The 25,704-nt window shown below is 38.8% G+C and overlaps 2 protein-coding genes across 4 annotated transcripts; one reads left to right on the top strand and one right to left on the bottom strand.

Annotated features, from left to right (window-relative positions):
- Positions 1–126: 126 nt before the first annotated feature.
- LOC111338787 (ATP-dependent DNA/RNA helicase DHX36) lies at positions 127–25,367 on the top strand. 3 transcript variants are annotated; one of them, XM_088739931.1, is made up of 24 exons: positions 127–612; positions 2,354–2,946; positions 3,389–3,467; positions 4,081–4,152; positions 4,631–4,714; positions 5,058–5,157; positions 5,679–5,838; positions 6,627–6,774; positions 10,641–10,724; positions 11,381–11,458; positions 12,728–12,798; positions 13,603–13,732; positions 14,523–14,646; positions 14,931–14,992; positions 15,107–15,182; positions 15,357–15,406; positions 15,784–15,872; positions 16,543–16,633; positions 17,164–17,314; positions 22,080–22,186; positions 22,910–23,016; positions 23,390–23,477; positions 23,692–23,788; positions 24,197–25,367. In XM_088739931.1, the coding sequence occupies exons 1-24, from the start codon at positions 136–138 to the stop codon at positions 24,451–24,453; spliced, it is 3,375 nt and encodes a 1,124-aa protein (XP_088596057.1). In that variant the 5' UTR covers positions 127–135; the 3' UTR covers positions 24,454–25,367. The 3 variants fall into 3 exon arrangements, with proteins under 3 accessions (XP_088596057.1, XP_088596056.1, XP_088596058.1); XM_088739930.1 differs by lacking the exon at positions 15,107–15,182 and having other exon boundaries at positions 14,931–15,080; XM_088739932.1 differs by lacking the exons at positions 15,107–15,182; positions 23,692–23,788 and having other exon boundaries at positions 14,931–15,080; positions 24,197–24,458.
- On the bottom strand, positions 18,488–21,058 carry LOC111338788 (melanocyte-stimulating hormone receptor-like). The gene has a single exon (XM_022945316.2). It carries the CDS (start codon positions 20,010–20,012, stop codon positions 18,924–18,926), a length of 1,089 nt encoding a protein of 362 aa, XP_022801051.1. The 5' UTR covers positions 20,013–21,058; the 3' UTR covers positions 18,488–18,923.
- Positions 25,368–25,704: the final 337 nt, after the last annotated feature.

Genomic DNA, 25,704 nt, shown 5'->3' with positions numbered 1-25,704 from the left:
CTGCGTATTAGACTGACGGCATAATTTTTAAGTTTGATTTGACCTTTGCATGACCCTTTGCGTGACATTTGTAGTGAGGCTGCATGACAAATGATTTTACGTGTGCGCCTGCGCGATACGAGCGCTAAATTCAAAATGGCGCATTCCAGTGGCTTTCCAAGGTCAAAAAACGATACTTTTCGACCACGATTTTCATCTTTCCAAGGTCCTTCTCCCTCGAATATGGCTCATCCACCTCCACTCATGTCTGGTCCACCTCCACGTGTCCCATTTCCCTCCCAAGATTTCCTAATTGGCGGAGGCCCAATCCAACAGACTCGACCACCATCACAACCCAGGAGACCACCAAACCGAAACTCTCCTACTTCTCGCCATTTTCGAGGTTCCGAAGCGGCACAGCGATTTCCAAACGCCAAAGAAAAGCTGCACAATATTCTTCAAGGTGCTCTAAAGGGAAACTCTTTGTCTTTCTCAAACAAACAAGTGGATTTCAACTTGTGGCAATCCACCGTGACCATACCATGGCCTAGACCAATGTCTTTTTATGGCGATGGTTTATCTAAGCGAGAAGCTGAAAAAAACGCAGCTGCTCTTGCTTGTGTTGAATTGGAGGTAGGAAGACATACAAAAGTAAAGATGTCAGGAAAGTCTGAAAACAAAATGAAAGGATCAAGTTACTGTGAGATTGAAGAGTTTATGGAAAGGAGCTAAGGAGAGTGTAATTAGAACCCCTAGTAACAGCCCTTGAAATCGTTCCAACTCCCGAAACTATCCTCGACTCTTTAAAAATTTTCTAACGAAATATGACCCCAAATCTAGTCCCTGATATGACCCACAAGCCTCAAACGATCAAGTCATTTCTCCTTGATGATCCGAAATTATATCAAGGAATTCACAGTTTGCAAATAAATTAACACTTTACAGCTAAACATTAATAGCATATTCTCCATATGCTGTTCTCTTCACATTCCTTGTGGTGTTGACATGGAGAATTTGTTCACCACTCAAGAGCTTCTGTAGTTGTGATCATTTCCTTTATTCTCGTTAACCTAATGTGTGATTCAGCAGTGATCCTGTAAGGAGAAATAAGATACCAATCATTCCTAGAGATTAAAGGGTTAAACATGAAAATTTGGATTGGACTTTGTTGGATTGCATGGAGCATCCAAGCAGTCTCTTCTGGTTGTCCTAAGGTCTATTCAAAAGTCTTATGCTGACAGAGCTTTCACGGTGGCTGCCCCATGGTTGTGGAGTGTCCTGCCTATTCATATGAGACAGCCTGGTTTTTCTTTGGATGCTTTTAAGAAATGTCTGAAGACTTACCTTTTTAAAAAAGCTTTCTTTTCAAATATTTTGTGATTTTATGTGATTGTTTGTTTTAATTATTTGTCTTTAACCCATTAATAACCGAAGCTTTTGTGAAAAACTTTGTTTTGAAGCTAGTCGAACAGATTTCGGGTCACTGGTGTGGTTTTAAAAGCTCAAACTTACCACAAACCCATTTACAGCTTGTACACTTGACGGCCTTTCGATCCAAATGCAAAATGGTGGCCTGAAAATCTCAGGCAGGCGCAGAAAGCAAAATCTCAAGATAGTTTTTGGGTTGAAAAGTGATGCCCCACTTACGAATTTTACTTTTCTCTCTTTCTCCTGCCCTTTTTTTCCCCTTTCCTTGACTGAATTTTCTCCTCACTTGCTGGAAATTTAGTAGGCTTCATTTTGGTGTAGAGATTTTTTAGGAAACTACTCATTGTTTTCAAACCACATGCTCAGAAAGGTAGGTGGGTAATGGAACAAGATTTTTGTGCAGATTTTCATGTCAAAGTTACATGGTTTTTTGGCTATTTCTCCAGTCTCCTTCACTCAATTGCACTCATTCTGGTATCGTTTGTAAGATATTTTCAACCTGTTTAAGTACGTGCTCAAAGTCGTGCTCCAGGGTTAATAGTGATGATGTCACAAGGCGTGGAAAAGGTGTCAGGCTCCACACGGGCACTTATGGGCGCACTGGACATCAATAGGTTAATCAATTGTAGTCATTATCTTTTTAACTCAGTATTGTAAAGTGCCATAGAGCAGTCGGATATGGCGCTATATAAGTCCATTACTTGTTTATTATTTATTAGCTGAATTTATATTACAAGTCAACCATACGAGAATCAAAACAATTAAAAATGGGAATTAAAATTAGTGCACCTGGAAATAATGTTTTTTTTTTCTTTTTGCAAAAATCAAATACTCAAAACCATGTCTGATTATAGTTTAATTTGTACTCTGTCTACGTGTTCATCAAACTCAGTTGATTGGAACTGGTTTGCGAAATGCTCTGTTTTCTATTTATTGATCTTGACAGAAACTTGGAGTTGCAAGTATTGGAGCGGCCAGTATTTTAAAGAGAGAAGCCGTGGAGAACAAAGATGAACCCCGCTGGATTTACATAGATGATGAACAATTGGCTAAGTTGGAATCATTTTTGTTAAAACACTCAGTACTCAGTCAGCAACTTTATGGACCTATAAATCAGCCACAGATATTGCAGTACCAGCCAGCTCAGGAAGCCCAACAATCACCTGTACACATCAATAAAATGGCTTTCCCTGAGGGCAGTTATTCCCAGTCTATATCAACTAACACGGAAGAGTTTTGGAAAGACTCTGAAATAGTGAAGGAACATGATTTTTCAGATGGGGAAACATTTTCCGCTCAAAACACTTCTGAATCATTCATCAAAAAGGAGACAAAACACAGTGCTGTCAGCTGTACACCTATATCCCCTGTTATAAAAGATGTTTTTAGTGGTTCTCCATGGAAACCTTTATCAGTAGAACAACACAAAGAACTCAGTCAGCAGTTGCTTCAGGAATTTTCAAACAAGCGAAATATGCTGGAGTCAAGAAATTTATGTTTAAATGATGAGACAAAGACATTGCCTGTTGCAAGTCACAGGTATATTGTAGTTTGTTAGCAAAAGGTTATCCTCGGGTCATTTAGTCTTGTTCTCAGAATCTTTGTTCACTTGACGTAAAGTAGTGTTGGATGTTCCCTCTGCTTGACAATGGCAGTGAAGGTCTTGACCTTGTTTTCACACAGGTTTTTTTTCTCTTTTCAGTGTTTTGGAATACTCTTTCATTAAAATATTTTAGTCTGTATTTTGAAAGGGAGGTGTTGGGGTAAAACTGGCTATTCTGACACACATGAATCCAAGGCCATTTGTCCTTGATGCAGGTAGATTTGTGACACCAAGAAAGCTGTGTGGATGACAGGTTGTTAATGACGTCCTGCATATTAAGATTTAAGGTTTTCATGTAGCATTCATAAGTTGTTTTAGTCTCGGTCTGATAGCTAGTAATTTTTGTTTTGATAACTTACCTTTTTCACCATTTTTAAGGGAGAGGATCCTTGAATTGATTGAGAGAAACCAGGTGGTTGTTATCTCAGGGGAGACAGGGTGTGGTAAAACTACTCAGGTAAATTGGTTTTGATTCGAGTTTATCTAATCATTTATTCATTTCTCTTGATGGAATTGTTTCAATGGAAAAAAAATGTTTTGTTACTTATTTTTTGATAAGGTGGCAAAACTCTGTTAGGTATTTTTTGAATTTGGTATTTACTTACACTATATACTTGAAAATTTGTGTTCAAAAAGGAGAAAATAAAACGTCGGCATTACAGGCTGTAGCCTTTTCACCCCCAATATCTTATTTCTTAAGAAATTTTCTTCACTGTCTGCCATACAGTGCACATGATGTTAATTTGGAGAATTTGGCTTTGGATCAACTAATACACCGAATTGAAATATAGTGTCCAAGTTGAATTGCCATTGTTCTGGACTCACTAGCCTCTCACACATGTGATAATCCTTTGGTGTTTCCACGTGAAGACAAGGCTAGTCAGTCCAGAACAATGGTGATTCAAATGGGACGCCATATTTCAATTTGGTGTACATGTATGGTCCAATTTTTTTCCTCTTTCTCATAATTAGTTTGCTTGATATTTTATTGATGTTGTAAGGGGAAGTTCTGTCTTGGTCACTCACAGGAATTTAAAGGAGAAATTTGTCCTGTCATTGTGACTTGTTAGATTCCTCAGTTTATACTGGATGATGCCATACAAAAAGGCAATGGTTCAGCCTGCAACATCATGGTTACACAGGTACAATTAATTTAATTGATGATATTATGCAATTAATTAATCATTTACCATGACCTGTGTCTTGTAATCATGCCAATTTCGTATAGTCTAGTCAATCATCAGATGAAATATGACTCTTCTGGTCTTGCTCTCAGGCATTTGTCTGTAATCATGATGATTTTCTTCTATTAAAGAGCATTGCTTAACAACTTTTTTATAAAAAAGAAAATAGCAAGTCATTTAGTGACATAGTTCTGTGTCCTCACTTTGTCACCTAAAATATTTGTACCCTTAATATCACTTTTACTTGTTGATATGCGAAGTACAGAATAAGTAATGTGGGGATTTGATGAGCATTTTTTTTGGCATTAGCACAGACTTGGGAGTCGGGGAAGAGTGTGCGTCTCATTAAAGATGGTAGACCAAGGAGTATGAAAACAATTGAAAATCTGGATTACAAAGTAATTTTTTTGTTTTTATTGCTCATGTTGTTTTGCAGCCACGTCGTATAGTAGCCATGTCAATTGCGGAGAGAGTGGCTTCAGAAAGGAGAGAGATGCTTGGAAAGAGTGTGGGATACCAGGTATTGTTTCAGAGGACCTATATTTTAATTATTGCGTAAAATATTTATCATTGAGTTTTTGGCTTGTAATGCTTATTAAGATGTAACTGAGAGGTAGGTAATATGTTGCATATCAAGGCTTGCAGTCAATCTACATCATTCTGTTTACATTCTCCACCACATCTTGTCATTTCATGACCAAAACCTTCTGCTGCTTGTAACCGGACTGAGTGTGTGAGATCTTATAGTCAACTCTTTACATGACTGTCAGTGTTTGGGCTACTTTTGTGTAGGTTTTTTCTTTTCCAATTGATGTGTATTTTTAATCATGTTTATTGTTGGTCGTGGCATTTTTCATATTCAGGTTAGATTAGAGGGCAGACTGCCATCACAAAAGGGCTGTATATTGTTTTGCACCACAGGAATACTGCTCAGAAGGATGCAGAGTAATGTGCTTCTAAAAGGCAAGTAAATAAATACATTTTTAAATGATTCAGTAAAAAACAAACGAAGAAAAATTTTACATATCTCCCAGTTTTAACAAACAATTTTTTGGGGGGGAGGGGGGGAAGGGGTGATTAACCCACTAAATTCCATTACCCTCACTCAGTAAAAATGTTTTCATTTGCTTTTTTTGTGTTTGGTATGTGTTTTAATTTGTGTTTGGTACATAAATTATTTTGTTTTTTTAATATACCCATATGCAAGTAGAAATTTTTATGGTCGCAGCTTACAGCAAAGTTACTGAAAAAATTTCATCCTAAGCTAGTTTGCAGCAGTCTGGATTTAATATGATTAACTGGTATATAGTGTGCTGGTTTTGTTTCTCTTAACTTACAAGATGTGATCAGCTGATTTTGTTTTCTAAACAGCTTTTGGCAAGGTAATGAATGCCTTTGAAGAAAAATCTATAAGTGAACTACTTCCAAAAAAGTTAATTTAAAACTTTACATCTTTTATCTCCTTTGTTGTACTTTTTTGACAGGTGTCAGTCATGTCATAGTTGATGAGGTCCATGAACGAGATATCAACACAGATTTTCTCCTAATCCTCCTGAAAGATTTGCTTGGAAAAAACCAGGACGTGAAGATCATTGTGATGAGTGCGACTGTGAATTCAGAAAGATTCTCACAGTATTTTCGAGGGTATCTAATGAATTCAATGCTGTTGTGTTTTGTTTATGCTGGGGTTAACATTCAAACAGTGAGTGAAGAATGTTAAATGTCCAGTCTGAAGCCACAGACCAGACCAACATATAGGGTCTTTTAAAAATAACTGAGGAGAATGCCCTGCATTTGCCATGACATCTGCTAATTGTTAGATGCTTTAGTAGTCTTGGATAAGGAAAATAAACTTTAGGCCCCATCTCCTTCATCTTCTCTGTACTGGTTAGCAGGGGAGGTTAAAGGACCCATGCACTTCTAGCAAAGAGTAAGGAACATGGCTCCCAGTGTTATGAATAAAGGCTGATAGTTTTGAAAGAAACTGTTTGGGGCTGTGTCGGTGGGAGTAGGGAAATAATTTGGATATATCAACAAAGTTGAAATGGTAAATTGGCCACCGTAATGATTACAAAAGCTGACATTTCGAGCGTTAGCCCTTCGTTGTTGCCCCGACGAAGGGCTAACGCTCAAAACGTCAGCTTTTGTAATCGTCACGGTGGCCAATTTACCATTTCAACTTTGTTGATATATCCAAATTATCCCAGTGTTATGGTTTGGCTTCCTTTCCAAAATTGGGGTAACCTGCAAAATTTCCTTTCAAAACAAAATAGTTTTAAACTGCTTAATACAGTCTCTTGTATTGGCACATTAGAACATTATTAATAATAACAAATACATAGTATAAATGCCACCTCACCATCAGTTGGCATAGAATGTTTTAGACAGGCACTGTTTCATTTATTTTTTATTTACTTTTCTTTTATGATTAGATGTCCCAGTCTGGTCATTCCAGGATTCACTCATGATGTGACAGAATACTTTTTGTCAGAGGTCTGTGAATTATTGGGCAGAACGCCATTATCCAAACCTGAAACTGTCAAGAGCAAACGGTTCAAGCCAGATTGCAGTTCTTCACAGGTATTTGTTCTAAATGCAGTCATGTTACATGATTATTCTACTTTGTGAGTTATAATGGCAACTATTTGAAGAAAGCACACTCAGATAATTGTAGAAGTGAAATTCCGTTAGTTGAAGTACTTAGTAAATCACAATTAGTGCCAAATTTGTCAATGCATGGAACATGTTCTTTTCGGCTCTATAAATAAATTAAGTGATAAAGCCATGCAAGAAGTTGGGAGAACATGAGGAAAGCTTATAAATCATGAGCCGAAGGCAAATGATTTATAAGCTTTCTGAGTGTTCTTCCAACATCCCAGGTGGCTTTATTACATTAAAGAGCCTGCCTGGGTAAAATGCATTCTATTGCTTTTATAAGTTCTATATAACAAATGCTGGGTCTATAACCTGATAAAACATACGCTTGGAAACTGAATTGACCAATCAGATGATGTGTACTATGTTCATTATTGTTATAAAAAGTCAACCTCTTTAGGGAAAAATTGTGTTGCTTTTCTTACACCTGAGTTGGCCACAAGAAACTTACTTTCTAGTCACACAAATAAAAAAGAACTGTCTTACTCTCTAGTCACACAAATAAAAAAGAACTGTCCAGTTCAACTCCAGTGACTCATTCTCCACCTTCCACTGTTCTGTCTGGGTTTCATTTCAAAGCCTGGTGTCACAAGTGGGTAGAATTTGTTGGTAGTTCTTCTCCTGATCCTAACCCAACCCCTATCCCCAGTTCCCACTCGACCTTTCACATACACATTGATCCTAACCCAACCCCTATCCCCAGTTCCCACTCAACCTTTCACATACACATTAAAAGAAAAACCCTTTAAGTTTTTCATTAAAGTATGCAAATATTCCTATCTAATGTACCCACCAATTATAAATTACCGTATTTCTTCACCTATAAGCCGATCTCGGCTATAAGCCGAGACCCTGACTTTCAGGGTCTTTACGCTACACTCAAGCTGCCCAAAAAAAAAGGTAAAACCATCGGCTATAAGCCGAGAGCGAAATTATTGATTGTAACTGGCCATTTGAGCAAGCGAACCTCACGGAAAACATAAGAAATTGACTCACTAAACACAAAACCTAATGAATTACAATAAACACAAAAGAAAAAAAGCGAACCAATCAAGAGATATGAATATCAATTGATCCAACGAACTGTATAAATACTACCACGCGACAACAGATTAACCACAACAACAATAATAATCTCAGTTAAACGTTTCAAAGTATCAATCTATCGAGTATACCTTTCGTCGCTGTCACTTTTTATCATCATGCCTAAAGCACGCCGTTCCTCGTATAGTATGGCTTTCAAGATAAAAGTTATCGCGGAAGCTGAAGCGGTAGAAAACAACTCGGAAATCGCTCGAGAATATGGACTAAGCGAGTCCATGGTACGACGCTGGAGAAGAGACCAGGCGACTATTCTTTCCGGAGAGCTGAAGATGTCTGCAAAACGTGCGACGATGGGCCGTTTCACTCCGAAATATCCCGAACTAGACCAGCAAGTGATGGAGTGGTTTTCACAGCAAAGAGAACAAGGTTGGTATTTACTTTTCTGTCTAAAATTTTAAGAGTTTTTGAAGAGTTGAATGATATCGTCTTTCAGTGCGTGGGAAACAGAGACTTTGATTGGTCAGAAATATGTTGTTGTCATGACAATTTCATAACATGTCACGAAAAGAGTGCTGCAGTCACGAATCTACGGTTATCTCGCAGCAAAATAAGATTGTTATTTTATTTTTCGTAGGTATTGCGGTGAGTGGATTGATCCTTCGCCTTAAAGCTAAAGAGCTCTCCGATGATCCTGCTTTCAAAGCTTCCCGTGGATGGTACGAGAAATGGAAACGACGCCACTCGGTCAGCATGCGAACCAAAACAACTCTGGCCCAGCGATTGCCCGCCGATCTCGAAGAGAACATTGTGTGCTTTCATCGCTTCGTCATTGCAGCAAGAAGACGCGCCGACTACCCTTTATCCCGCATCTACAACATGGATGAGACACCCATGCGTTTTGAGCTGCCATCGAACCGAACACTGGAATTCAGTGGAAGCCGAACAGTGCCAGTAAAATCTTGCGGAGCGGAAAAGCGGAGCTTCACCGTCGTTCTTGCTGTTGCTGCCGATGGAGCAAAGGTGCCACCGAAAGTCATCTTCAAAGGCGTCCGTACACCGAGAGATCTGGTTGTGCCGCATCCTCTTCGTGTTTCCTTCCATAAGAAAGGGTGGATGGATGAACAGGGCATCCGAGAATGGATTCGACAGAGTTTGCCCCGTGCCGAGCGTTCCCTTTTGGTGTGGGACTCATTCCGAGCTCACTTGACCGATTCCGTGAAAGATGACCTGAAGCAGCGAAACATTGACGTCGCAGTTATCCCTGGTGGCCTAACCCCGGTTGTACAGCCCTTGGATAAGTGCCTAAACAAGCCATTTAAAGATAATGTGCGCCGAAAGTACTTGGCGTGGATGACATCTGGGCCATTTGAGTTTACCCCAGCTGGGAAGAAGAAGGCGCCAAGCAGAAATCTTGTCCTCAGGTGGATCAAGGAAGCATGGGCAGAGATACCCGAAGAGATGGTTGTCAAATCCTTCAAGACCTGCGGTATTTCCAATGCCTTGGACGGAACAGAGGACGACGTGGTCTACTCTGAGGAAACCCCAGAAGTAGATGATGAATACATAGAAGAGAACGAGTTCGACACAGACAGCGAAAACGAAACGGATGGCGAGTAAACCATTGGGTTGAAAGCCCTTGCACGTATCCGTCAAACGGCTCCTTTAGGAGCCACCAATTTCATAAAAGTGAATAACCAATATTCAGAAGTTATTTTTGTTGTGTTTTATTACTTCTGCTTCATTGCTAACTTGACTACAAGCCGGGGGGGTAAAGTTATTCAGCAACTGTATATTTTTAAAATGTAAAACCCTCGGCTATAAGCCGAACCCCGTTCTCCGTGAAAAATCTCCCAAAATTTTGGGTCGAAAACTGAAAAAATCGCTCGGCTTATAGGTGAAGAAATACGGTATACTAAACATGAGTCCAAGGTTTATTTAAACAGTATCAAGTTACTACATTAAAGCTTTAAAATGTTTGGATCTGACTTAAAAATGCTAAAATAGTATCATGTTAGATGCAACATTTTAAAGTTTAATCATGAACACTGACCACCCATGCAGTAAAATGTTACTACACTTAGTCTATAAATTATAACTATCTAAAATTTTAATTTTTTTTTCTCAACACCCCAGCCCAGGATTAATGAAAACTGTTGCTGTTCCAGCTAATCTGCAAGGTTTTCTTTATTCAAGGTATTACTTCTCTTTGTCAACAGTTTTCTTCGTTTTAGCCTCATTTGCAAAGCAACATAATATTTATACCAAAATACTAATTTCAAAGTATTCTGAATTCCTGCGTGCATGTTGATATGTTTATATGCAGTTGTTTTTATGCATTAGCAAATTAATTTTGAAATCACAGAACTTTTCAGTACATGGACCGATCAGTTAAGAGATGTAGAAATGATGCTTTGATTATCAGCTTGCTTTTGGATGAAATCTAATGGAGTAAATTTAAAGTTTCTTATTTTTTCTCATGTTTTTCTACTTTTTCTATCGTTTTAACGGAAATTCGTTCTTAAGTTGCTGGAGCTGGGGTGTTGAGCTACATATAGCTTTTTTTCAAGTATTTTTATACTAACCCTATAGTATCATTGTTACACTGGTTGTAGTTATTATATTTTTCTTTAATTATTGTATTTTTTAATTTAACTAGTGTGGAATGATTATTTTAACTGCGGTTATGATGTTTTTCTGTTGTTTTAATGGCGAGTTACAATCAAAATCAACAACTCTTTATTTACCAGACCAGCAGGGATGCAGACAGCCCCGAGGCAGATGCCCAGCTTGTTACTGAGACAATTCTTTTTGTCTCTAAGAACTACCCAGAGGTAAGAAAAAGAAAAAGCATCATCAGCAACAACTTAAACCACAGCAGATCAACAAGCAATAGATTATTGTGTTTTCGTAGGGGATTTAACGAACACGGCATGAACGCAAGGAGGTTGGGACTGAGAGATGAAGACAGTCATAATTCTTTTCTTGCGTCTTGTGCGTGTGTTTTGTACTTCTTAGCTGAGCTATAGAAAGAAACAAACAAAGCAAGCATACCAAAGGAAAAAAAAAAAACAAAACCAAACAAAGCAAAGCAAAAAAAGAACAACAAGGTAGTAGACAGACTTGCTACAGTATAGAGTAGAGTAGACATATATATTTATACAGGATAGCCCCTTCAGTGTAGTAAACACTGGTATCAACGGGGGTCCTGTTAACCACCCATCCCACCCCAGGGGAGGACATCCATCACATAGTAATCTCGTGCGTGGGAAATTAACGTCTCCTGCCTCTAACCCTGCAGGAGACGGGACCTCCATTTATTCGTCCCTATCCGAGAAGACTAGAATATCTAACCATTTCTACTTGATTATATGTTATATCCTTTTAATTGAATCTCCTCTTTTGTCCCACGCTGATTAATTCTTTCTCTTACTGTTAATAACATTTCCCCAAATGTCTTTGTAAATGAACGTTATCTTGTTTTGGACAGGGAGCTATTTTATGCTTTTTGGCTGGATGGGATGAAATCATTGTTGTTCATGAGATGTTGTTATCCAGGATAAGTGATGTACGTGAGGAGTTACTTTGTTTTCATTTTGATGAAAATATTTTTTGGCTGGCTAACCCTTCACAATAATTTGAATATGTCAACAAAGTTGAAATGGTAAATTGGCCACCGTTACGATTATAAAAGCGGTAACGGTGGCCAATTTACCATTTCAACTTTGTTGATATATTCAAATTATTTCGTTACCCCCACCGACGCAGCCCCAAACAGTTTCTTTAGAAACTATCAGCCTTTAGCCCTTCACAACCCTGACATGGGTATGCATATTCTCCATACTGTTCTGTATACATTTACTAAGGTGCTGATAGGAGAATTTGTCTAGATGTACGAGAGCAAATCATCAGTACAAACTTTACGTCAAACCAGCAAGACTAAATTGTTATAAACATTCGTTCTTCATTAGGATTGTTAAATTATGGAATGAATTACCAAGAAACATAGTGGAAGCTGATAATCTTCAGCATTTTAAATCTCAGCTTAAATTGTATTTAAATATTTAATTATAACTAAGTATTTTATTTTCATTTAGACTTATTTTTTAGGGAGTTTTCACATAGGGATAACCTCTTAACTTCCTTTTCTGGAAGCATATTTTCCATTTCCTCTTAGTGTATACATAGTCTGCTTCTGGAATAAATAAAGTATGTTATGTATGTATGTTCTTTAGTTGCTGCTCATTTCCTTTATTCTCGACTCGTTCCCTTAAGGTGTGATACAGGGGTGATTTTTTTGAGGAGAAATTAGATGCTGGTCCCACTTAGTGGTTAAGGGGTTAAGTATTTTTTGTAAGTAGGGGGGAGGGGTAAGTTTTTAAAGAAACTGTGGTGCTGCGTCGGTGGGGGGGTAACAAGGTAATTTGGTTTTATCAACTAAGTTGAAATTATAAATTGGCTACCGTAAAGAGCTAAAAAGCTGATGTTTCAAGCGTTAGCCCTTCGTCAGAGTTAGCTCTTCGCTCTGACGAAGGGCTAACGCTTGAAACGTCAGCTTTTTAACTCTTTACGGTGGCCAATTTACAATTGTAGCTTAGTTGATAAATCCACGGCAAATTATTTTTTGTAAGGTTCATTGTTATGCAACCACGTTCCCAAGTAGGGGAAAAGACAATGGGAACGGGGTAGATTGTTATGATGGGTTCTGAGGGTGTCCTGCTTGTATCTGGTTATGTGCAAAACTATGTTTTCTTTTATTTTCTTGGGTAAGTTTGCTATGGTGTAGAATGTCTTCGTATTTGTTTGATTAAGTTAAAGCCTTCTCATATTGTTGCAGAAATCCCAGTTCCTTGTGCTACCGCTACACTCCATGCTTCCAATGTTTAACCAACGAGCAGTTTTTGAAAGGTTTGTTACCTAAAGGGTGTATAAAATCACGTTGGTAAGAATGAACGTAGGGACCCCACATTTTGTTGGAGATTGCAATTATAGAAATTTTAAACTATGCGTAGAAAAGTCGCATCCTGAAGGGTTATGCTATAACAGCAACCAGCTTTACTTAGTCAGTATATCTAATTCCTTTCGCGGCATATTGGTATTTTGTCTTTTTTTTTTTTCACCTTGAAGCAAGTCAACTTTACTACATCGTTTTTCAACCTTCGTTTACCTCTCGATACGGTTTTTGTTCAGAATTGATAGCAGTGTCACTGTTCACACAAGTAATCGCGTAAAACAGAATAATTATATCATAGTTTTGGAGCATTGTTTCAAATGCGATTTGATCTAGGAACCAGTAGGGTGTGGGAGCGCCGATGTGACCTAGGGAATTTCACTACCGAAATAAACCTCCAACACTCTTTTTACTTCAATACAGTGTGTTATTTTATTTAGTTGGCAAGTTCAGCGGCTCAGGGGAATTGACTCAAAGTGATACATGGCACTGTTATCAGGGCCCGTTGTGGTGCAGTTTCTGTTCCCTCTGATCATTATCAATTTTAATTAACTACATACCTAAGTTAACTTTTTTTTCTATGAATCCTAGGATTTTCTCGCACGCGCAAGTTATGTTTATCGATTTTATGACAAAACGTCATCAATCTTGTTTCATACCTTAGAAAAAGTCAGTAACTAAAACAAACAAAAACATCGGAAAGATTTATGATGAATTGTCCCCTTTACGTTAATTGGAAATTTGGTTTTTTTTCTTCCCAGGCCCCCTGTTGGAGTGCGCAAGATTGTATTAGCAACAAACATAGCAGAGACTTCAATAACTATCGATGATATAGTCTACGTTATTAACGCCGGCAATCACAAGGAAAAAATTCATGATACAGGAAAGAAGGTGAATTAGATTTTAAGTAGGAATAGGCTGTATTTTCACCCGCCCGTACCGTTGATAAGACAAAAATATTTTCGCGTTACAGACTTCGGCAAGAAAGACTGGTAATCAACGTTCAAGTTATATTTCGACTCGATAAACCCGATCTCCCAAGAATGATGTAACATTTATTTCGTTTGTTGCGTGGATGTTTTTGTAGCATGTTTCAAGCGTTAAGTGGGTTAAATGAAGCGCGGTTACACGGCGTGATAGATGGAGGAGTGAAAAAACGAGGCAGGTTTGGGTCGAGGCGCGGAAATAACGCGAATCGACCCAAACCTCGCTCGTTTTTTTCGCATATCTTCTGCTAGCGCGTCGTTTAAAATCGTTTTCCGTTTTACTAACCGTTGAACGCCTAAAAAAGGCATATGTTTTTGTGAGTGAATAAACTACAAGGCGGCGTGGGTTTTCTGAGTAAAACAAATTGATAGCATGAAAGTGACTGCTTTTAGATCCTCTTGTATTTGTGTATATATATATTTTTTAATATCGAGAGGGATCTTCTTTAGACTGGTTTTCGACGAACCGTTATAAAAGCAAAACCAAAGGAATCACAACAGCAAATCAGGAGAAAGAGAAATGTCACAAAAAGCCGATGAAGATTGAAAGTAAAACATACGAACATCTTAAAGCGCGGCAAAATGCGAGTGGTGAAGTCGCAAATTCTTCATTAAATTCATCAGCGCCACGTCGCAATTAAAGTATAAAGCTTAGTTAAAAAGCTTGTTGTTTCACTTCAACCGTTTTGTGTTAGGTTTCTTGTTTGATGACGCATTGGACATCTCAGGCCAGTGTGGTTCAAAGACGAGGAAGGGCAGGTCGTTGTCAACCTGGTTTGTGCTTCAACCTCTTCACAAGACAACGTTTTGAACATATGGGTATGTGTCTGTATCACAACACGGATCAACTTTATTTTATTGTGAAGGGTGAAACTCGGAAAATTGTGAACATTTTGATTTGACTCTGATGGGTTAATTGTGTGCTGAAGCAAAACATCGAACACTAGCGTGAATTGACGTGTAGCTGGTGCTAAGAGCGCGGTTTGTTTTCCAAGGGACTTCCCTGTTCTAAAGTTCCGAATTTGATTAATTGATGACTTTGAAAAAACTGTGATCTGACTTATTATTTCGCCAATTTTTTTTTTTTTTTTTTGCTTTCATAGCTCAGTACCAGTCACCTGAAATGCAAAGAGTTTCCCTCGAGGAGATCGTCCTCCAAACAAAGGTACGCGGGCAAGAACTCTGCTTCCAAGTGATGGTCTTTAAACAATTTCCCAAGGGAACACTGCGCTCTTTGTGTAAATTTTCTAAGGGTATGTATTCTCAATAACGTTCGCAGATCCAATCTATAGACGAATCCTGCTCCGTACGGAATTTTTTGTCTAAGGCTCTGGATCCTCCATCGCCATTTGCCGGTAAAATTATCTTTATTTTCCTAGATCAGTCAAGAGATTGTGCTCCTTTCGATTCAATCTAAGCTTAATGTAAGATTTGATAAAGAACGCGTTATAAGTGAACGGTTGAACTGCACTGTTTCCTTTCCAAGGTTTTAAGCGCTCAAACCATCTTGTTTGTGTCTCCAATTATAGTTCACAATGCAATAACACTGTTACAAGAGATTGGAGCAATGGACACAAAGGTATATTAAAATGTTCAAAAACAGCAACACCAGTGCTATGTGAAGTTTTTGTGGTTCTTATTTAATGACTTTATCAGAAGGGAAATGCAAATTGTGGAGATTTTAGTCACGGTATTACAGTATTAATACGTTGATCAATGAACATATAATGAGCGCAGATAGTTTAAAGAATGACGAAAGGAATTAAAAACCTTCTCATGTGGTTTTTAAACTACAATAAAATGTTAGAGCTCGACCCCTTCAATTGGTCATGAGCTTAAATAAGGAAAGTGCAGCAGATTGTATTGTAAGTTCCGTCTGAGGCTAGAAGGATCTCCCAGTTAAAACACCGAAAATAATTTTTGTAACACTAATATTACTTTGATATTTTACGATAGGAACAATTGACGCCGCTTGGTAGGCACATGGCACATTTACCCGTCGAGCCACGAATAGCAAAAATGATTATCTACGGTGCTATTTTCAGGCGAGTGGTAATCTGTAGCAAGATATTGCCTGAGTGGTTCGGCTGCATTTATTTTTTGTCTTAGACGTTCCACTTGCCGAGACTCCTATTATGCGCGTAGGAGCTCAACCGTTTTTCCAAAGGAATTCTGTAAAAAGTGATTGAATTAGTCAACAATACTTTCCAGTTTATAGAGAGTTTCAGATTCAACCTGCGCAACTGAAGTTTCTGTGGGGTCTGTCGAAGTAGCACTGGAGTCGGTGACCCTTTACACCCTAATATCAGTATGCAAATTCTCCATACTGTTCTCTAAACATTTCCTAAGATGCTCACAAGGAGAATTTCAAGAATCAAGGGCAGGGCTCGCCACTAACGTTTCAACTGGCTAGCCGAATGGCCAGTGACAACTAAGATGTTACAACAATTTTAGTTTGTTTACTAGCCAAACTGGTCGGTGGAAATCGAAAATCACTAGCCAAAACTGAATTTTTATTAGTCTGTGGCCAGTTGGCTACCGTGAGTGTCGAGCTCTGAAGGGCCTGTTTAATTAGTGATTATTTCCTTTATTCTCCTGACCTTAATGTTTGATTCAGGGGAGATATTGTAAGGAGAAATTAAATGCTGGTCACTCTAAGGGTCAAAGAGTTAATCGACGCAAGTCTCATCGCTAAGTTTTCTTGGTCTCATATAGGTGCTTGGATCCAGTGTTGACCATTGCAGCATGCCTTAATTATAAACATCCATTTGTGTCGCCGCTCAACTTGCGAGAGCAGGCCGATCAGGTAAGGTACTAGCTTTCTAGTTTCATCAGGTTCACATAAACTTAAAGACTAGAAAATGGTTGATAGTGTTTACGGGAATTTGAAAATCTGATACATTTATGATATCCGTACTGCGAATGGCTGTGAAAACTGGCCGCACATCCTCAGCCAAACGAATGGAAGAAGTAGAAAAATGAACTGCAACTTGATCAGTGCGTTTTTCTGTATTTCGTGCCCTATTGTCATTAGTACAGTATATGTTGAGGTTATCTGTCGTGTCTGCACATAGCTAACTGAATAAGTCTTCGTTATTGTTACTGAAACAGTCTTTGTTATTTCATTGATTCATGTAGTAGGGAAGCAGCTAGAGGGGAGGGTTAACAATCAGATCCTTGGAGCAAAAGGGTTATTTTAGAACGATTTAAATTACATCTCAAACTGTCAGCAGTTCTTAGTTCTTAACATGCCGTGTCTCGCGTAAGATCATACATTGCAACCTTGACACTCAGTCTTCAGTGAGGAAAGATTATTATCGTTTGATCTCTTGTCAGTCTCGCAAAAGCTTTGCCGGTGACAGCAGAAGCGACCATGTGGCGCTACTGAATGCTTATAATGGATGGTTAGAGGCAGTGAGCCGATCTCAAGGAAAACAATTTGCTCAGCAACGGTTTCTTCACTGGGGCACGCTCAATATGATCCGCGGTAGGTACCAGTTCTCTGTTGACAGGCCTACTCTGGGTTGAGTTGCCTTAAGTCGCTATTATTGGTTACGCAATGTTATAAGGGTTCCGCCCTTCCCAACTGACCCTATTCACCCCACTTTAATCATATTGTGATTAATGCAAGGGATTCTGTAAATATTTTTGCGGGTTATGGAAAAACTGTTGCTAACTTTGATTTTATCACTTCAGTCAAATAAAATCGCTTCAAGTCGTCTTAAGTCGCCTTAAGTCGCAATGTTTTTTTAGGCCAATTTTGCTTAAGTCGCTTTAAGTCGCCTTAAATCACCCAAAGTCGCCCAAAGTTACGGCGACTTAAGACACCAGAATAGGCCTTTTGACAGTACAAACCTTCTAAACGTTCTTTCCGGTTTATTTTGTTTCATAAAAATGTCGATTTCTCCCCATTTAGTTTCCTAAGGGGGAAGACATCTCTGTCTAGTTGTAGTGTTAGGCAGTATGTCACGATCCGAAGCAGCAAGTTTTGCCTTCCTTCTGTCAATTCAACGTGTGAGGGAAACCCGAATTTTCCCGGCAGCGTTGAATGTTGTTTATTTTCTCCTTCTAAGAATCTCATAAATCTTTCAACAAACTACGTCAAGAAATTGTGACGTAAGGCTTGGAAATTTGATCCTAAATACCTGGGAGCAGCTATATATCGATGATTTTATTTTTTCCGTTTAAGAAATTTGTCAGTCACATTCCAGGCTTGATCACATTCAGTGTGTGACCACTTTTACAGACTCCTCAGAAGTCGTCGAAAATAAATACTCCTTTGTGTCGCATCTTCAACTCTTGTTGCACTGTAACGCGTCTAGCACTTTTTTTTTTACAAAAGTTTTTTCCCTCTACGATGATTCCTGTTTGATTTTTTTTTTCACGTTAAAGAACCTTAAAACTAAAGAGAAGAAAAATTTAATATATGAGTATTTTATGAATTATCAACTTATGTCACGAGCGTAAAACAAAGGTAAAGATCTTTGATGGTCTCTCGTGGAGATTAAGATCCTTACGAGTTTAGCCGATGCGGTCAGATGATCCAACACTGAGGTATAGAGAACTCGATTGTAAGTAAGGAAAACTGAGACTTGGGTACAAAGGTTTGATTATGTCGGGTTAAACCAACACCTAAACCCCCAGTATAGATTAGGAGCGATTTTTCAAAAGGAATACCTTTATTCCAGTGAACAAAACGACAAATAGTTTCGCGGATAAGACTTACTCAACACTCTGTGACGAAATCGTGCGCATGCAGCCGTCTATTCTAATCTAAGTGGAACGAGAGGATAATCTGATCTAATCCTATTTAATTTTGAAATGTAGGACTGTCCCTACAAGGATCTTAAGTCGTGTTGAAGGCGCAAGGTTATTTTTCTTTTTTCGGAGGTTCTAGTCAACTTCTAAGGAAAATGTTACAGTTCTGCCCTCCTGAGGTAAGCGGCTGAAAAAGGGAACATTTCCGAAACGGAAGATGCCCCGCCCTGCGTTGGTGGGCCAACCTCTTCCTCTCCTTTCACCTGGTCGTTTCAACACTTTGGAGCACAGGATGTTGATTATCAACTGTGACTACGAGTAAGCGTCGTCAAGCCGTTTTAAATTTGGGTCTCTGGCAAGTAACGCAACTGATGCAGTGAGGTTTGAAGGTAACCAGACGGAAATGTAGTCAAGTTCTTGACTGCGTTTGTCTTCAAATTTTGCGTTCCAGACTTTGATACCGGAACAACATCTCCGTTTTTGTCTAGCGTGTATTTTCTCCCCAATAACTTAAAAATTGCCATTCGTACCTCTTTGGAACGAAAGCAGTACACAAATGGGTTCAAAGATGAGTTAATATAAACTATAGAAGCAGTTATTTTGTAGATAATGTTTAACCACAGGCTGTCCCCTTCAAGCAATTGTACCACAAGTGTAGTGATAAACGGAATATAACAGGCGAGGAAAAGGACAATTACGTAAAACATCGTCACTGCGGAGCGTTTGAAGCTGCGAATGTTTATACCAGCAGGCGCAAGATGTCTCTGGTCGCGAGTTTTATTGTGAAGGTTGCGGACTTGATGATAAATGCTGGAGTAGGCGAAGATCGAAATTGCAATGCTAGTCACATCCATGACAAAAATGGTGAGCACAAGTCTGTTGTACGGGGCACCTAAAATACGTGCCATGATCAAAGCCGTACACAGAACCCAGAAAAACATGACTACGGTCAAAACTCGCGGAATTGTCACCATCGCCTTGTATCGTAAGTGAAGTTTTATTGCCAAAAACCTCTCAACTGAAATGGCGGATATGACCAGGAAAGAAACTCCAGCGCATACCCAGGCTAAAGATCCCGTTGTGGTTATCTTGGCGAAGCAGAACCCGTCTGAGTTTCTTTGTATTTCGAAGATCATTTGTAGAGCGTATATTGGTTGAACGACGGCGCCGACTAACAAATCGGAGAGCGCTAGACAACAGAGAAGCGCGTTTGACGGCGTTCGGAGCGACCGAGTTCTCTTCACGGCCATAATAACAAGAATATTGCCCACTGTTGCTGTAAGAGAGGTCAGCAAGTTCACTACAATGAGGATAACGTTTGTTATAATAGCTTCCCTCGAGTGGCTCCACGGTTCTTCCAAATGGTAGCATTGTATCTTGGTTATTTTTGACTCTACGGACGTATAACTCGCCGTGGTGTTTTCCATGACGGAGGATTTTGATTAAGGAGCGTGCGACCTTTTATCTGAGTTGCTTACGTCGTTGGTGAAATCAAACTGTCACCAATGTTTGATATGTTGATATCAAAACAACGACGGAAGCGCGGAAATCCTATCTCAATCAAATTCCAGATGAAATTTAGGACTACCCTTGTCACAAATGTCTTGAAAGCGTTGACTCTGACGGCTGAGTGACGTTTCGCTTTCTTATGAAACTACAATGCTAATTTTTATGGTTTATGAGCGTGCTCGATTCGCAGAGTTAAAAATGTGTTTCCTTTTGACGGTAGACGGTGACAGACTAAAACATCCTGGCCAGACTGTTGTGATCGTTTTTCTTTGAGAGAAAGTTTCGGCCTCGGGATTTTCTTTAGAAACAAATCACTGTATTAAACGAGAAGTTTTTCTACAAATCCGATGAAAGTTTCATACCTTGTAATAGACCAAATGCGCTGTACGTAACCCAGATGATTTTGAAATACACCTCGTTGGAGTTCTTCGCTATGATGATGATGTAAGTAGGGGACTTGTAGTAGATCAATTTCCGGAGTTTTGTGTTTTTAAAAAGCCAGAGTCCTTCAGAGATACGTTTTTCCATTGTAAACGCATTAAATGTTTTGCTGTGATTGTTCCAGTTGGTTTCCTAAATGCCGGTCTTATAAATTCCCGCTGCGATAAATCACGTTTTTAAACTTCTTAGGAGCCCGATGACAAAAGGCCGAGTCCCTCGAGAATGAGTTTCGCTTTTCGGAAGTAAGAAATTAAAAGTATGGAAATTAGCATCACCTCGGACTCCAGTTTAGATTAAATATCTTCCGTATTTGCTTAGGCTATCATTAACTTTTTTTGCTAAACTAACACTGCTGTAAGCCTGTGGCAGTTTTGATGGCGTAAGGCTAATCAAGCCGGTAATAGAATCTTCGCTATTTCAACAATTGTCACTCGTACATTTTTTGCCTTCGAGTTGTTTTTCACTTTGGCAGTGCACCTGGCTACACCGCGTGGTTTTGGTTTGATAGGCGGTAATTAAATTTGTTATCAAACGCAAAGCGGGGGTTGTTAAGGCAAGGTGTGCGAAGGGAACGTGCTCCTCATAATTTTTTTTTGTCTCTCTTCTATTTATTTTGTATTCATCTCCTTTTAATTGTTTTCTTTAATTAAGTGTTGTTCTTTGTTATACCCCCCTTGTTGACTTTTGCTAAAGATAAAGGGTTAGAAAACTTCCACGAAAGAATATTTCGTTCTGAAGAGTTTTACGGTCAAAATTTTAATCGGGCGGTCTCTAATAATCAATGATACATTATTAAGTAATTTTTTTATTATTATTTTATCGTTTTATGGTAAATACTAGCTCTGGGCTATCTTCTTTATGCCGATTGAGATTGATGTGAGTATTGTGTTTGTCCAAGAAGCAATAGATTGATCGCATTATTTATTTAACGGCGTAACTTCAAATTGAAATTACACTTTACGAAATAATAGTGGGAATACTTAAAACTTGGTCACGTTGGCTTTTCCTCACACGTCTTTAACACCATGAAGATAATTGAAAATAATTGTGTAGCGTCTCAACTGAGCAAGCTTTATGCTGTGATAAAAAAGACAGAAATGGGTACTTAGATTTTCGCTGCATCCCACGCTCATGTCAGGCAATTTTTTAAAAAATATCTTTGGCCAGCTTTTGATGCTCTTCTTGAAAAGGCAAGCGTGCACGAGTGTTTTGGATAAAGAAGATCAATTTTTGAGAAAAATAGAAAAGACCAAAAAAAGACAAAACAATAGCAAAGAAAAGAAAAACACTTAAAGTGGAAATGAATGCTTATCGGTATATTTCAATTACGTAATGATCTTCTTTTGTTTTAGTATTTTTTTTCCTTTTTTGTTTTGTCTTTCTTTCATTTTTGATCATGTTGTTGAGAGTTTCCGAGTTACTTTTTTTGGAGTTTCCGAGTTACTTGTCAGTGAACCTTTTATAATCGCTTTTATGCTGTGTGCCGATCAAGTAAGTGCATCACCGCACCAACCCCTTGTTATTTTTGTTTTTTGCATTATCAGGTACGCGAGACCAATTCAGCCGCCTGCTTCATGACTCGGACTTAGTTCCAAGCTCCAGCAGTGATGACGCGGTCAACTACTTTTCTGGAAACATGGAACTGGTTAAGGTAAAGAAATTGTGTCGGCACAGCTATTTCGTTTTTCAATTTCCTTCTAAGATAAACATTTCTTTGTGAAAATTTAGGTTGAACGCAGCTTGACAGTAACACGTTTCTGCAATAAAATTTGACAAGTAATTGTAACTGTTTATTTTACATAAGAATTGTTATTGATAAGATCATGACAGATGTCCTCTTTACGTTGTTAGATGGTCACGAAAGAAGTTTTACCTCTAGCGAGAAGTATGCCGACTTCATGATATTTGAACCTTATGCAGAAGAAAGTGTTTTGATACCAGATTTCAACCATTTCCGAGAAGTTCCTTTATGTCGCTTTCCTATTCGTTTCTTTGTCTCCGTGTTACATTTTAGTTTGTTTTTTAATTTATCTAAGCTAGATATAATTTGTATTTATATTAGAGTCTGAAAAATGGGAATACAACAATTTTGCAATTTATTCAAGTAAAATTCGAGAGAAAACGAAGGTTGTATTTTATGTACAATGCAACGAATTGTTTACATCTTGGTATGATTTCCAAGTCTAATTTTCTAAAATTCGTGGAAATTGACCTTAATAACGAATTGGTATACTAACCTACTGTGATAATGTTACTTACATCCGCAGATTTTAGCGAGTTTAATTTGTTATCAATTTATTAGAAAATGAAATGATTATCCAGCGCGTTTTTAACTGGAAATTATTAATTTACGGCTGATTATTCTACCACATAGGCTATTTTATGCGCTGGTTTGTTTCCAAATGCTGTTAAAGTTGGTCTTGCCTTAGAATCTAAAGGAAGGGGAGGAAAGAAGCGAGTCAGAGTTGGTTTCAGAACCAAGTAAGTAAAGCGTCCCCTATTCAAGCAAATTTTCCATTTTAAGTGTTCTTTGGAAAGTTTTTCCTTGAAACGTCAGCGCATTCTCACTCTTTTTCAGACCCGTTCATAGGATAAATGCAACCATAGCGTAATGACTGCCTCGTTCCCGGGGTCTCTCATCTTCCCTCCATGTGGAGCGAGATAAGCGAGGTCCTGGGAACAAGGTTGGCACAATGAAGGTCTTCCAATTCCTCTGGGAAGCCTTGACTGCCCCATCAGCCTTGAGACGTGTTCTTTTGGCCGCCCACCCACCATAAGCAGAGCAACTCTCATATTCTGATGGTGGTTTTTGTTTTGTTTTGTTTTGTTTTGTTTTGTTTTTACTTCTTTGTAGATCTGATGGAAGAGTCGTATTGCATCCTTCCTCTGTCAATTCTGATGAGAAACAATTTCTTAGCCAGTGGCTTGTGTATCATGACAAAGTAAGGAATAATGTTGATATAACTATGTAGCATCTTGCATTCGATGGGCTCATAAAAATGGCGTCGTGTCAAGTCGATGTTTCCCGCGTTGGACGTTGCTGCCCAAGCGGTTTTTGAAAGAGAGACAAGAGAAATACAGAAACAAGCTGTCGAGAAACAATTCGCACATCCTAGTCGGCCTTCGGTTCTCAAATGTTGATTTTTTTCATTTAAGGTGAAATCCTCTCAAGTCTTTATCCGTGACAGTAGTATGGTCCACCCTATAGCTTTGATCTGTTTCTCTGGAAAGGACGTACGTGAAATTCATCAAGGTAATAGTGTTGGCCAATACTTCATTCACCATCACTAACAATTCCTCATTATCAATGTAATCCAAATCTCCAATCTGCGTTTTTTTTTAACAAAGGCTACCACCTTGGAATTTTTTTTTTTTTTAACTCAGTGAACCTTTCCTGTAATTTTCACTGGATCACGATGGTGATTTTACTTCGCTCTGTGATTGGCCCGCTAGTTTTGTGCACGTTTGCGAGGTTTAAACCATAGAGCATTTTGTATTCTTAAATGCTTCATTTGGCGTTTGTTGGTAGCATTTATTTTCCATGCTTTGTTATGAATTAGCTTTACGGTAACCATAGGTCGGACTTTACGAACGCTGTAGTGTTGGCCCTTATCGAGACAAGTTTTTACAAGGAATAAATCCTTCTTCGATTAAATTTCAGAACACGGCCCATCAGTTCTGCAGCCCCGTGTTACACTGGCGGTGGGTGGGGACCAATGGATGGCGTTTTACTGCTCGCCAAGGCTTGCCCGAGTACTGCAGGCCATTAGACTAGAGATAAACAAGATGGTAGCTTGTAGTGTTTCAGCTGCAGTTACAAATAACGCGCTGTTTTACTACCACGGCAAGTTGATGGAGACTGTGGTCTTGCTGCTCACCTTGCCAGTACAGAAACCTCTCTCGTCTTCGCCTTGGTAGCAATGACTGCAGTGACTGCTTGAGTCAGCGTGATACTGTTGGTAGTACTCCAAAGAACTCGAGACGTTTGATACCCCCCACGTGTCCGTAAATCTAGACGTTGGCTCGAATATATTTATTTTAAAATTGCCAGACAAACACCAATGAGCCTCGCGCAAACTGGCACATTAAATATAGAGCCAGAAACATCGCCACACAATCGGTCTGAGGCTATGATTCCATTGACCCAGTCAATTTATCCCATAAGGTTTTATTAGTATGGAAAGTTCGCGCAATGCTCTACATCATGTACGTATGGAAATAAGAACTTTATTCCTAAGGCCGATGAATTAAGATTTATGACGCTATTTTACGTTTGCCAAACTTAAAATAGCTTGACCTGACTGGCCTTTTTGGTTGTTCCCAATGAAAACGACAGGTTAGGAAAAGAACCAAAAATATCAGAGTTACTTCGTAGGATAGGAGGTTCGTCACCAGTCAATATTCCCTTTGCATTTAGTTTCCCAAGCTATCCTGGTTTTTGCTTGGTTTATTTTTGCCTAAATTTTTGTAAATTTCTCTCACGCAAATAAGGGTGCGTTTTCACATGACGTCACCGCTTCCTTAACAATGTACCAAGCCAATCCTGTGGGAGTTTAAGTCTTGATATATACATATTTCTTCTGTTCCAATAAATTTGTGCAACTACACATCAGGTAAGTGAAGACCCTATTTATAAGTTGCAGTCGCAAAGATCCTGGAATAAGGATACCCCCATATGATGGTGCTTGGCGGGGTAAGGAGTGGGCCCAACTCATTCAAGACTCCTCGGTTTCCGTTTAATCTTATCACAGTCGATATTTCTACGACTAACTGGTGCCGTTTTAGTCAAACAAATAAAATCAAGAGCTATCGAGACCAGATTTTCCTTTTTAGCTTTGTTCTTTTGTTGTTTTTAAATATGCTTTGTATCGTTTTGAATGTTTGTGTCTACTTTTTTTCTAAGCCCAAACAAAAATCTCAGCGTTGCAGAGGGATTAGTTGGTGACGTCTTCTTTGGGAAGACAGAATCCCATGAGTCACGTCTTCACATCTGCGTGACATGTAACTGTCTCCGCTCAGAGAGGACCATTGCGTGACAGACTAGCCAGAAATCCAACATGCGATTTTAAGCCTGCCTAGGTTAAAAAAGATGATGAAAATCCCGAGAGGTCAACTGGCTTGAAGTGCCGTTTCCTAATACTATTTAATACAATCTCCTAGACCCTAATC

The sequence above is a fragment of the Stylophora pistillata genome, chromosome 12, assembly GCF_964205215.1.
Source record: "Stylophora pistillata chromosome 12, jaStyPist1.2, whole genome shotgun sequence".
Classification (NCBI taxonomy): Eukaryota; Metazoa; Cnidaria; class Anthozoa; order Scleractinia; family Pocilloporidae; genus Stylophora; species Stylophora pistillata.
The sequence above is the reverse complement of the archived record's forward strand: the minus strand, read 5'-3'. Positions and strand labels throughout refer to the sequence as shown.

What these genes read in the sequence shown, in the direction of transcription:
- LOC111338788 (XM_022945316.2), bottom strand. Translation starts at nt 20,012, where the DNA reads ATGGAAAACACCACGGCGAGTTATACGTCCGTAGAGTCAAAAATAACC.
- LOC111338787 (XM_088739930.1), top strand. Translation starts at nt 136, where the DNA reads ATGGCGCATTCCAGTGGCTTTCCAAGGTCAAAAAACGATACTTTTCGA. An exon ending in TTGCCTGTTGCAAGTCACAG is followed by an intron (nt 2,947 to 3,388) that starts GTATATTGTAGT and finishes ACCATTTTTAAG; the next exon opens with GGAGAGGATCCTTGAATTGA. An exon ending in TGCGAGAGCAGGCCGATCAG is followed by an intron (nt 16,634 to 17,163) that starts GTAAGGTACTAG and finishes ATCTCTTGTCAG; the next exon opens with TCTCGCAAAAGCTTTGCCGG.